A 12,750-nucleotide genomic window follows, 5' to 3' on the forward strand; every position below is an offset into this window, starting at 1 on the left:
TTTAATAACACGCATGCATTATCTTGTATTTAATATGATTAAAACACATCTGCCATTACCCCAGCTACCAAATAACATGCTCTTCACAGTCAGCAACAGCCAAGATCTTAATATTAACGGCAAATTTAAGTAATTTATTGACCATTCCTTCATTGATGTAAATCTAAAATAACAATAGTCTTGAGACTGAGTCCTGACGTACACCACATGCAACATTAATCCAGATGGACTGAGCTCCATTTATAACAACTCTCTGCTTTCTTCCATCAAGTCTATCCTATTAGTTAACTTATCCTCCACACCTAGATAAATAAGTTTCTTTACATGTCTTTTATGTAATACTCTGTTTAAGGTGTTCTTAAAATATAGATAATGAAATCTACACTCTTACCATCATCTACATAGGCAGTAACATTTTCAAAGAATGTCAAAAGATTTGTAAGCAAAATTTTCCTTCAGTGAAATCATGTTGAGTATTCGTTAAAATTCGGACCAGCATGGCCAAATGGGTTAAAGCGTTCTACTCGTAATCTGAGGGTCGTGGGTTCGAATTCCCGTCGCATCAAACATGCTCGCCCTTTCAACCGTGGGGGCGTTATAATGTGACGTTCAATCCCACTATTATTTGGTAAAAAGTAGCCCAAGAGTTGGCGGTGGGTGGTGATGACTGTCTGCCTTCCCTTCAGTCTTACACTGCTAAATTAGGGACGGCTAGCGCAGATAGTCCTTGAGTAGCTTTGCGCGAAATTTAAAAAAAAAAGACAAAAGCGTTAAAATCCTAAACTTTGTTAAATGACTTTACAAACTACCTTTAATCAGACATTCCAAAACTGATGTAAGACTAATAATCTCATAATTACTGGAACCACTTCTATTACCTCCCTTACAGGAGATGAGTTTCGATTTCCTTCAAAACAATAGAATATTATGACATTTAAAGATTAGAATTTCGAAGATAGTTACACGAGGGCTATTTGCACTAGCCGTTCCTAAATTAATAGTGATAGATTAGACGGAAGAAAGAAAGAAACGAATTTTCATTGTTCACAAAGTGTTTTGTTTCTATACTAAGCTATTATTACTTGCTAAGTATCATTTCAACAAACATTTCACTTATCATGTTCTAAACAGAGCTAAATTTTACGTATATATTGTCTGGTGTATTAAATTTTGCTAAAACGTAAACAACTCTATATTTCGGTGTGTAAATAAACACATAAAGAACGACGTGTAATTATTCAAATTATAACGTGTTATTTTATGAGTAATATATGTATTGATGACTCGTAAATGAACGTTTTAAAACAAAAAACAAATATTGCTGTTATTTTTATTGTAAAATCAAGGGCCAAGAACATTTTTCAGTTAAAACTCAAATAGTTTTTCTTCAAAATGTGAATAATTATTAAAGATTCAAAAAGCTGTCAAGAGTTGATATAAACTAGCACACTTCAAACGATTTAACACGTTAAACGATAATAAGTTGTGTATTAAATAATTAAACACGAGAAACTTCTGGTAATCAAGCAGGTGATTAGGAAATGCTCTGGGTGACATTTTCCTTTTGGTCATTGTATAACTTAGCTAAAGATTTCAAAACAGAGACGAAAATTGTAGACTCTGTAACTGTTATTATTTGTTTGCTTGTTTTTGAATTTCGCGCAAAGCTACTCAATCTAACTAGCCGTCTCTAATTTAGCAGTGTAAGACTAGAGGGAAGGCAGCTACTCATGACCACTACCGCCAACCCTTGGGCTACTCTTTTACCAACGAATAATGGGACTGAGCACCACTTTCTAACGTTCTCACAGCTGAAAGGGTAAGTATGTTTGATGGGATGGAAACCCGCAACTCTCAGATTATGAGCTGAGAGCCCTAAACACTTGGCCTCACCGGGCCAATTCTGTAATTCTCAAACCTGATATATTGTCCGTTGACAATACGTTGAGTTTCACATGTTTTTGGAAACTACAGTTAATTTAGGGTTATTATTACCAAGTAAAAAAAACAAAAGTGAAAAAGAAATTATTTCGATCCCGTCCAGCGCTATTAACGTTAGTAGTTAAATAATATTTACTTACGACTAGCATTTAAGAAATATGGGACTTACGTTCCTCGATCACTAAAATTTCATGTTGTTAAAATAGTTTGTTTACGTTAGTATAATGCCAGGAGATAAATGAATACAACCCATAGAATAACATATGTTATTAATATGAACTAATTCAAGTTTCGTTTTTTAAACATTAATGTTAATTTCTATTTATTCGGATTAGTAATGTTATACTGTTATCGTTAAGAAGCAAAAAAAGAACTGATCGAATCCACGAGATCTGGGTCTTGAAATTAATTAGCTTTACTAAAACTTTAGTTCCTTACTTCAATTGTTTTATAGAATGGTGCGAGTTTGACAGATTTGACCACAAATAACAAAACAATTGAATCTAGAGACGTACTGAGGTTTTTCAATTAAAAAATGTTGAATAATTATTCGACCTACAGTGTAAATGGATTCATAATGCAATTTAGCATTAAATAGTTGAACCTGATATGTATTATGTTAATATTTTAATGACGAGATGTACATTTTAAAGGCTAATAGCATTTATAACATTACTAAGAAATAAACATTATAAGATGTACAATAAATCTTGCCTGTGAAAAAATGCGCTCTCATCCAAATATAAAGCATGTTCTGTATTGAGTGTTGACAGACACTTGGTCTCCTAATATCTTAGCAGGGTCTTCGCCAACGTTGACTGTTCCAAACTGAATGGTAGGAACTGCAGAACAGATTGGATAAAGAAAACTCGTTGTTCCAGAAAGTCGACAAGACATAGCTTAGGCGATGTACTATTTCCATAGCAACCAATAGGTAAACAGGTCGTTGCTAGAGGAAATACCGCCCTTTCTAGTGCTCCGGATATACAGAGGCAATATTGTTGAAATCTAATGACGGAGTCATTATTTTAAGGTAATATGGTCGAAACTAATCACTGAATTACTAGTTTAATGCGGTATTGTTGAATATTACTCCTGAAGTTATTATTTTAGGGTAACAATGTTGCAAATTAATCTATGTTTAATATTTTAAAGTAATATTGTTGCAAATTAATCAAGGATTTATAATTTTAGGATAATATTGTGGCAAATTAATCAAGGATTTATAATTTTAGGATAATATTGTGGCAAATTAATCAAGAGTCATTAAGTGATAGTACTATCGCATAGATCAGAAATATAAAGGACTTCGGGTACAAATGCCTTCTTCATAATCCTGAGAGTGCATTTCTTATGCTAAGAAATGATTTTTCAAGTAAAGCAAAATTAATCATTTAAATTATTATATTCAATTACTGTCTCTAATTTAACACCGGTCTGACAGCAGTTTCTTTGGAGGAATTATAAATGTATACAATATTTAACAAGGGAAACAAGGCTCAGCTAGTTTCAAAATGTTTTTAGCAAACATCACAAACTAATCACTCTATTTGGATCAAGAAGCAGTTATATTTTTTGTGTCTTGTAATGTTTACACTTTACTTTAATCACAGCTGCTGCGGAGTTATAAGTCTTTAACTTCATTATTTATTTAAAGATACAGCCTTGTGGCACATGCAGGCCGAATACGCAAGATATGATGTTCATTTTTACAAGGTTTGGTTTGTTTTGAATTTTACGCAAAGCTTCACAAGGGCTATCTGCGCTAGCCGTTCCTAATTTAGCAATGTAAGATTAGAGGGGAGGCAGCTAGTCATCACCACCCACCGCCAACTCTTGTGCTACTCTTTTACCAACGAATAGTGGGATTGACCGTAACATCATAACGTCCTCAAGGCTGAAGGGACGAGCGTGTTTGGCGTGACGGAGATTCGAACCCGCGACCCTCGGATTATAAGTCGGGTGCCTTAACCACCTGACCATGCCAGGCCGTTTTCACAAGGAACTAAAAGAAATGTATGAATAATAAAAAAATATGAAGCTCAAAGTATAATCTGAATCATTGCCAAGTTTCACCATAAAAACGAAAGTATCATAAAGGTCACGTGACACTTGTTCGCCTTTAACTGGATTTTCTTTTTTAATGAACATCAATATACAGTGACGCAAAATCCAAATATTACGTATTAATAATTGAAATAAGTTAGATGTATTTGATTCAGTTAGAGTCCCATACGTACCACTAAATGGCATTTGGAAGTAAAAACTATCAGAAATATTTTGAATAAGATGGGTAAATAAGGTCCAGATAGTCTGGATGATAATCATGGTTAGGAAACAGCACAAAGTGGATAATCGAAAGGAACTTGAGAAGCAAAATGGAGGGTAAGTTAGAAAAACTCTAACGCTTTATATATACATATCAAACCAACTAAGTATTGTTATACTATATAATACGAGATGCAAGTGAGGAGCCTATTACCTTATCCTATGTAACCTGGAGCGATTTGAGCAGCAAAACGAAGGGTGGATTAGACAAACTCTAACGCTATACATCTGCAGAGGAAGAAACCTGTAGATCTGGTTAGAAGACATAGCACAAGAGGCCTGAGTGAAAAGTATGACATTATGTTTTAGTTCGGGAACCATGAAGACTGACAGATGATAAAGTTTATCAAGACAAAGATCTTGAGAAGACAAAGTTCTCAAGATCGAAACCAGTGGATGTTATTAAAAACATGGCGCCGAATGACCGAGAAAAGGCTATATTTTCTTACTGTTAAAACTAGAGTTGACTTAATTATCTAGATGACAGATGATGAAAGAAACTGTAAAATTTACTGTTCTGTAAACAAGAAAGTCGACAAATATTATCATGAAATATGGTACAAGGGGAAAGCTGGACGTTCTTTTTGCATTAAAGCTTGAAATAAAATCGGATGAAAACAAATTGAATATATAAAAGTATACACCCAAGTAATTAGATCTAACTTTAATTAATTACATTTATAAGCATGGCATTTTGTGTTACTTGTTTCTAGAACTGGGCTTCCACGAAATTCTGATAGTAAATTACACATATAAAATAGTTCGACTGAGCTTCTACTCACAGTTACTTCCCAAATCATGTGATCAACTTCCCTGGAATTTCTAGACTGTTCCAAAAAATCGATACTTTCTAGACACAAAATAGCACAAGACATTCCTCACTGATCTCTCAGCTAGTTTTACTTTATGTCGCGGCGCTTTATTAACTAGTTTACCACTGGGCATCTCGATATCTTATTTCTGAAAGACTATTATAGTTGAAATAATTTTACCACAGATTTCTATTCTTTTTTTTGTCCTCTTCTATTTCTATGATAATATTAAGTTCTCTGAACTTCTGTTATTTTGTTCTATTACATTCACTCTTAGTATTAGTTTAGCTTGTTTTTCGACACTTTGTTTTTTAAAACATAATAATTATTATTTTAAAATCTGTTAAAGAAACTCTCTTGATTCGCTATAGAAGTAGAAATAAATAGTCTAACAGTTAGATGTGAAAATAGAAATCTTAATTTCTTAAGAAAGCTACCTTATTTTAAAGTAATTAAATCAAATAAATAATTTACAAGCTACGCCAGTCTTTGGAAAATTATATTTCCTCAGTAAAAAGCGTCGTATAATGTTGCACGCTTAATTATCTCGAATTAATGACACTTTAGTGATTCATTGCATTATCTTGGAGGAATTCGAAAAGCTATATACCAACAATATAGATTCTTCCGAGAAGTTAATGTAGATCGGGGTATTTTAGAATTTACTTTACAAGTATATGAAACTAATTACACTCAAGGAACCTGTTAATTATGTTAAATAATTTCGAATTCCTGTCATAAGCCTCCCATTGGCATAGCGGTATGCCTGCAGAGTTACAAAGGTAGAACCCGGGTTTCGATACCCGTGTTAGGCAGGGCACAGATAGCCAAATGTGTAGCTTTGTGCTTAAGTTCAAACAAACAAGCCTATCATGAAGAAAGCCCCCCAGTGACACAGCTGTACGTCTGTGGACTTATACCGCTATAAAATGAGTTTTGATACCCGTACTGGGCAGAGCGTATATAGCCCATTGTGTAGTTTTGCACTTAACTCGTAACAGCAACAATCGTTAAGAGGACTATATCGTTCTTTGAAAAAAACAACAACATCATTTCAAGAGAAATTCGGCAGCGTATTTGAAAGTGCATTTTACAACTTGAATGTCTCTAAAAAAGTAGGATTTCACAGTGAACGTAGGAAGTGGATAAACATGCTATAAAAGGTCAGTAAGTAGAGCATGTCTTCTTCTGAACTGTATAAACACCCAAGAGAACTGCACTCAGCTTGAGGTAGTCTTGTATAACCCATTACTTTCTATCGTCATTCCAGCTACTACAAACGTGAACCAAAATCTAGTTTTTTGCATTGTAAGTCCGCAGATATTCTGTTGTGCCACTAGAGGGTGACACTAGCGTTAACTGACACTGTAGATTTTCATTTCGGTATCTATAAGTAATATCAACTCGTTTGGCAGTTTAATATACAGTAAGTAATGTATTTACCTCTGTCTTTGATCTTTAATCATTATAAATTAAAAGAAACATAAGAGCCTATCTTAATGACAGTAAAGGTGAACATCTAATAAAAATATATTCAAGCCAAAATATTAAAATAGTATGCTGGGTGACAGTTACATGAACAATTTAAGAGATTATCAACCAATAATTATATTATGAATCATACTGATTTATCTCATGACTGACTGTTTTGAGTTCTTGTTATAAATGTTAATTGTAATGTATTGTTTATATTTATTTCAAATCTTTTATACGTGAAGTTTAGATAGTCAATCACTATATCGGGTATATATCATGTATATATTCAAATTATTGAACATTTCTCTTTTCAAAAAGGTTAAGGGATTTTAATCTTTTTTTTTATCTGTAATATCATAATAATATTATGTATATCTTATCTGAATAAAATAAAATGTTAATCTAAGGTAAATATATCCAGTTGTTTAGTATTAATAATTTCATACGTTTTATTGGTCGAGAAAGAGTCTTCCATATGACAAAATGAATATATAATACTATAAATAATCGAGCACTATGAGCAGTTTAATAGCTTACCAACTTAAAACTATAATTGTTCACGTAATGCTGAGTATTTAATACTTTTTTACCTGTTAGAGGGCTCATCAGTAATACGAATTGAATTTCTGTACCTAAAGGATGCATTACTGTCAGGCGAACTAAATGGCCAGGCAACAATTCTCTAGGATTCAGGGCTAGTCTTCCCTAATTTTCATCTACTGACTAGAGGGAAGGAAGCCAGGTAGTACCATCCATCGCCCCAAGGGTTTGATCTGATTTCTTGAACGGAATGGCGGAATTGACCGTTATTTAAAGTACAAAACATGTTTTAAGTTCTCATATCTCAAGCCATGGACTTTTCAAACCGGTGACAGGTGGGAATTTTTCATAAGTTTAATAGAAGTTTGAAATTACACTACATTTAAGGGCAAAACATCGACTTCTATCTATGGTCAAATTTCATGTTTCTCCTGGTTTACCTCTGTTTATGAATTTGATTTAAAGACCACTTAATTGCATCTAGTCGCATGTAAAAGATGATAGATAAACCCTTTACATGGGCATGTTAACACCCTTTTAAAATGATGAGACAAAGATTTGTTTATTCTACCACTTTATGCCACTCAATATTATGGAATATTCGGTTTTTAAAAAATTATTTGAATTTTAAACAACTTTATGTTCTTCGATTCGAAACTCTAGATTAAAATGGACACTTTTAAATATTGTAAAAGTCAATAATCCTACTATTATTGAAATCCTTGTAGCTCTAGTTTCTATACGCCTTTAAAACTCAACTGTTTTGGGTTCAACTGCATATTCAATAGCCATTCATTTTAGAAGATCCCATAAGCACAAAGAAATATATGATCAAACAATAATTAAATAAATATATAAGTTAATTACAGACGGGAAACACTTAGTACGAGATGAGAAAAGATACTGACAAAATAAAAATTTCTAGAGTATCATAATTTTAATGATATTGTTTTTTTTTTAATTTTGCGTAAAGCTACCCGAGGGCTATCTGCACTAACCGTCCCTATTTTGGCAGTGTAAGACTGGAGGGAAGGTAGCTAATCATCACCACCCGCCGCTAACTCTTGGGCTACTCTTTTACCAACGAATAGTGGGATTAACTGTCACATTATAACACCCACATGGCTGAAAGGTGAGCATGTTTGGTGTGACGGGGATTCGACCCCGCAGTTCCCGGATTACGAGTTGCGTGTCTTAATCACCTAGCCATGCCGAGCCCTTTTCATGACATAAAGAATATTTAACATGACAAGAACGTATATACAAAGATATAGATAATCAAGTTTAAAACTATAATAGCAGTGGACCAAACAATAGTCACAAATCTGAATCACATCTGAAATAACTAAATTTATTCCTGAGAAAATCTAGTCAGAAAACATAAGTTTTTTTTTTATATTTGCGAATTTCAAATTCGAGTTAGAGAGTGTGATGGAAGGATGTTGACTGAAACATTTAAGTAAAAGATAACTTTTTTTTTGTAGAGACAAATATTGAAACGTTTTTCCAAAGAAAGTTTAAATATATTCTATTCCCCGATATTATCGGCCCTGTTAAACATTTCTGAAATCACCGAAATTACGAAATCGTAAATTTTATAACTAATTCCAAATACACCATGCGGTATTAAAAGCTGATACTTGGTATTCATAATTTAAATAACTCTACGTTATCAATATTTCTCTATCGAAATTTAACAGCATATTTTCTTGGTGCTATGTACATTGAAAACTACTGCATATAGGTTCACCTTAGTTTGTTTGTTCATTTTGTTTAATTTAAAAGAACCATGAATATGATTTATTTTTATATATATTTTGCTTGAAGCGATTAAAAAATAAACACGTTTATTTTGCTTGAGATTGAATAGAAATTAGTGTGAAATCTCTTTTTGATTTCGCTTGTTTGAGTCTGTCTTTGGATGTGAAATTTGCTCTTGGTATATAACAACTCAAATGTTTACAGTTCTATTAAGTGATTTTACACGTTTTCAAAACTGTTGATCTATAGACTTCTCATTAAAATCATTTTAGTACTTGTCTGGCTTTCGGCTTTTAACGTTGTTGTTTTTTTAATGTCATTTTTGCAATTGATCTTTTGACATTTCTAAAATATTTATTTCAGTGCGTAAAAAACTAAATTAATTACCACTAGATGGTAGTAGTATAACAAATAGTCGATATGTAAAACTGGATATGTGACTCAATTTTAATGCATAGTTTCGGAATTCTTCACTGTGTTCTCAGTAAGAACAATAGTGAGAAAAAAGAAATATAATTTTCAAAGTTTCACACATATCAACTTAATAAAAACTAGTCTTAATCGACCAAAATTATTAATTTTACCCCTTAATTTTCAAATGCCGGTTTTGAAACAATAAACCTCATGTTTAAAATGATGTTTGTTTCTTTTTTGAATTTCGCGGAAAGTTACAGGAGGGCTATCTGTGCTAGCCGTCCCATATTTAGCAGTGTAACAATAGAAGGAAGGCAGCTAATCATCACCACTCACCTCCAACTCTTGGGCTACTCTTTTACCAACGAATAATGGGATTGACCGTCACATTATAACGCCCCCACGGCTGAAAGGGCAAGCATGTTTGATGCCACAGGAATTCGAATCCGCGATTGTCTGATTGCGAGTCGAACGCCTTAACCACCTGGCCATGCCGGGCCTGTTTAAAATGATGACTTAAAATTAAAATATATGCAAATAATACACATTTTTGTGATGCTAGGGTGCTGTATAAACGAAATACAAATAATTTAATAATTTCGTACTTGTATTTAAATGTATTAGTTGTTTATGTAAACAAGTAGGGTAATGATAAACAGATTAAGCATCTGAAATGTACTTTATATGTGAATATATAATTCAAAAGCTTTAAAAGTAATATGATTTAGTCCGAAATAAACAAATTTACCACTATACACTACTGGACAGAAACACTGTTTAATAACTTACGTTTGTCTCGGGATAGTATTTAAAGTTTAACGCTATTCATGGAGTTGTTATGGGTAAAGTTCTTGATAATTTGATTAATTATTTATAATTTTGATTCTGTAGATCGCTTTGAACTTCGTTTCTTGACAATTAGATTCACTTAAAGTTAACACAAAGTAACTACCTATTTTTCTTGTGTTTAAGAACATCGTGGACAAATTGGTGTAGAATACATGATTTGATATACAACTTAACAGAATCTGCTCATCAGAGTTATATTTTTAATTCTACATTTTGACAACAAAATACCGAACAATTACATAGTTCTCATTGTAAATCAAAGTTAACTCTCCAGAATAGATTTTTTAAAAGTGGAAATCAGTAATTGTAAACTTTACCTCATAATTTTGTTGTTGTTGTTTTTTCATTTAAACATCGAATTTGCGACACTTTTAAAAATAATAATAATATACGTCTAACATAATACTTTGACCATGACATTATCTAGAGAAAAATTTAAATTATTATTTTTATTTCGAAGAGATTTCACCAATAGGATAAAATATCAAATGCGTCGAAAGTCTTTCACCGAGTGCTCGTGTTTCGTCCTTAAATTGGTAATTTTATCAATAACTGCACTAAAATTCTGCTGAAGTCGATGGTTTCTAAGAAAAGTGAAATAAGATTGTGAATTCTCCAAATCTTTTGGGGATTCAGGTAATTCAGAAAGCTGTTTATGTAAGTTCAACCATAAAGAAAGAACTTTTGAACAATGAGATGTCTCGCCAGTTAGCGTCACAAAGTTTTCTTGACGTTCAACCAGTATATCAGTGATTTTAAATTTTCTGGATAAATATGTGTTTCTAAGTTACTTATATGATGAAATGAAAAAAAAAAAGTGACGTTTATCTTGCAGGTATAATAATGTCTTCGTACAGAAAACATATTTTTTGGTTCGTTCTTTATTTAAATTTTCGATACATTATAAACCATACCAATCAGAAGTCCCTAATTTCCTTACACAAGATGCTGAATGGCAAATATTAATCTTAGAAATAGAATGCATTTATTTTATTCACTTACCAAATATTCAAGTAAAAAAAGTTTCTGGTAGCCATTTGTAAATCATAAATGATGATTTAAAAAAGTAAAGAGTACATTAAGTGTTGAATTACCCATAGTTCCAGACCCGGCATGGCCAAGTGTGCTAAGGCTTCGACTCCTACTGGGAAGATCGCGAGTTCGAATACCGGTCGCACCAAACATGGTCGTCCTTTTATCATGGTGGCGTTATAATGTAATGGTTAATTCCACAATTCGTTGGTAATAAGAGGAGCCCAAGAAGATGGCGGTGGGTAGTGATAACACAGCTACATTAGGGACGGCTAGCGCAGATAGTCCTCGAGTAGCTTTGCGCGAAATTCAAGAAACAAACAAACCAATAATTCTGATGAAAGATATACAGCACCAGCTATAAATATCAGTTGCATATTATGCCATCTTATATTTCCTTTAACCAGATAAAGAAATGTATATTGTGATTCTATTTATCGTTTATGTGATTTTCCTTCTATCATTCACTACACATTTTCAATTAGTGATACGTAAGACTAGGTTTGTTAATTATTTAAAGTGTTGCCTATGTCGCAGATATTCGTTTAATTACTATTTGTGATTCGACATTATTGTTGATAAATTTAATGTTGTTAATTATTTTTTGTGTGTGAATTGAGTTTTTATTATTTCTTAGTCCGTTATTATACTGATAATTTCTGTTTTTCCTCTGAATGTTTCTCTGTTTGAATTCGAGTTAAAAGAAAAACTGACCAGACACTGTTGTATTAACTAGTATTTCCTGAGATTTGTATAACTTATGTTGTAACTAATAAATCTGTAACTTTTGTTTTACTCTGGGTGTAAGAGATCCGAATTTTAACTCCACAAACAGGCACGGCATGTCCAAGTGTCTTAAGGCGTTCGACTCGTAATCCGATGGTCGCGGATTCTAATCCCGGTCGCACCATACATGCTCGCCCTTTCAGCCGTGGGGGCGTTATAATGTGACTGTCAGTCCTAATATTCGTTGGTAAAAAGAGGTAGCCGAAGAGTTGGCGGTGGGTGGTGATGACTAGCTTCCTTCCCTCTAGTCTTACACTGCTAAATTAGGGACGACTTGCAGAAATAGCCTACGAGTAGCTTTGTGCGAAATTCAAAACAAACAAGTTCCACAAGCCTGCAGACTTACTTCTGCGCCACTAGGGGCGTTCAAAATTTAATTGCTGATTTTAAAATAATTATCTACTAATAACTTACTTGTGAAAATAAACTCTGACGATCATGAATGAAAAAAATGGGGTATTACACAATTTTTCTTACTGTTATAATAGTTACCAGATTTGATTATTATACATTGTTGAGAAACAAAATCAAAATTATTATTTTAATTTAAAATAGAAAGACTAAATAAGTGGGTTTATTAGCGCCAGAAAGAATTCCATGTTATCATACGAAACATTTTATTGGCATTTATTTTTAGTTTACAAAAGTAAAGTACTTCTGGAAACTAGAGGGTCTTAATTATATTATATATTAAACTTTTAAAGTGACTACTTTTTACTGTTCCTTCCTGGCTTCCAGAATACTCGTATGGGTGAAACGGGATACCTCGAGATTATTACGGAATTTCGTAAAATAAAGAAACTAAAACAGA

The 12,750-nt window shown here is 32.8% G+C and overlaps 1 protein-coding gene across 2 annotated transcripts in view; it reads right to left on the reverse strand.

Moving 5' to 3' along the window:
* The window catches only part of LOC143255177 (uncharacterized), an 83,679-nt gene extending 80,899 nt beyond the window's left edge, over positions 1-2,780 (reverse strand). For both annotated transcript variants that reach the window (XM_076510430.1, XM_076510429.1), the window contains exon 1: positions 2,656-2,780. In XM_076510430.1, coding sequence (XP_076366545.1) covers positions 2,656-2,692 — 37 coding nt within the window. In that variant the 5' untranslated portion in view covers positions 2,693-2,780. The remainder of the gene's footprint in view (positions 1-2,655) is intronic.
* Positions 2,781-12,750: the final 9,970 nt, after the last annotated feature.

This window comes from Tachypleus tridentatus, chromosome 7, assembly GCF_004210375.1.
Source record: "Tachypleus tridentatus isolate NWPU-2018 chromosome 7, ASM421037v1, whole genome shotgun sequence".
In the NCBI taxonomy this organism is placed as follows: Eukaryota; Metazoa; Arthropoda; class Merostomata; order Xiphosura; family Limulidae; genus Tachypleus; species Tachypleus tridentatus.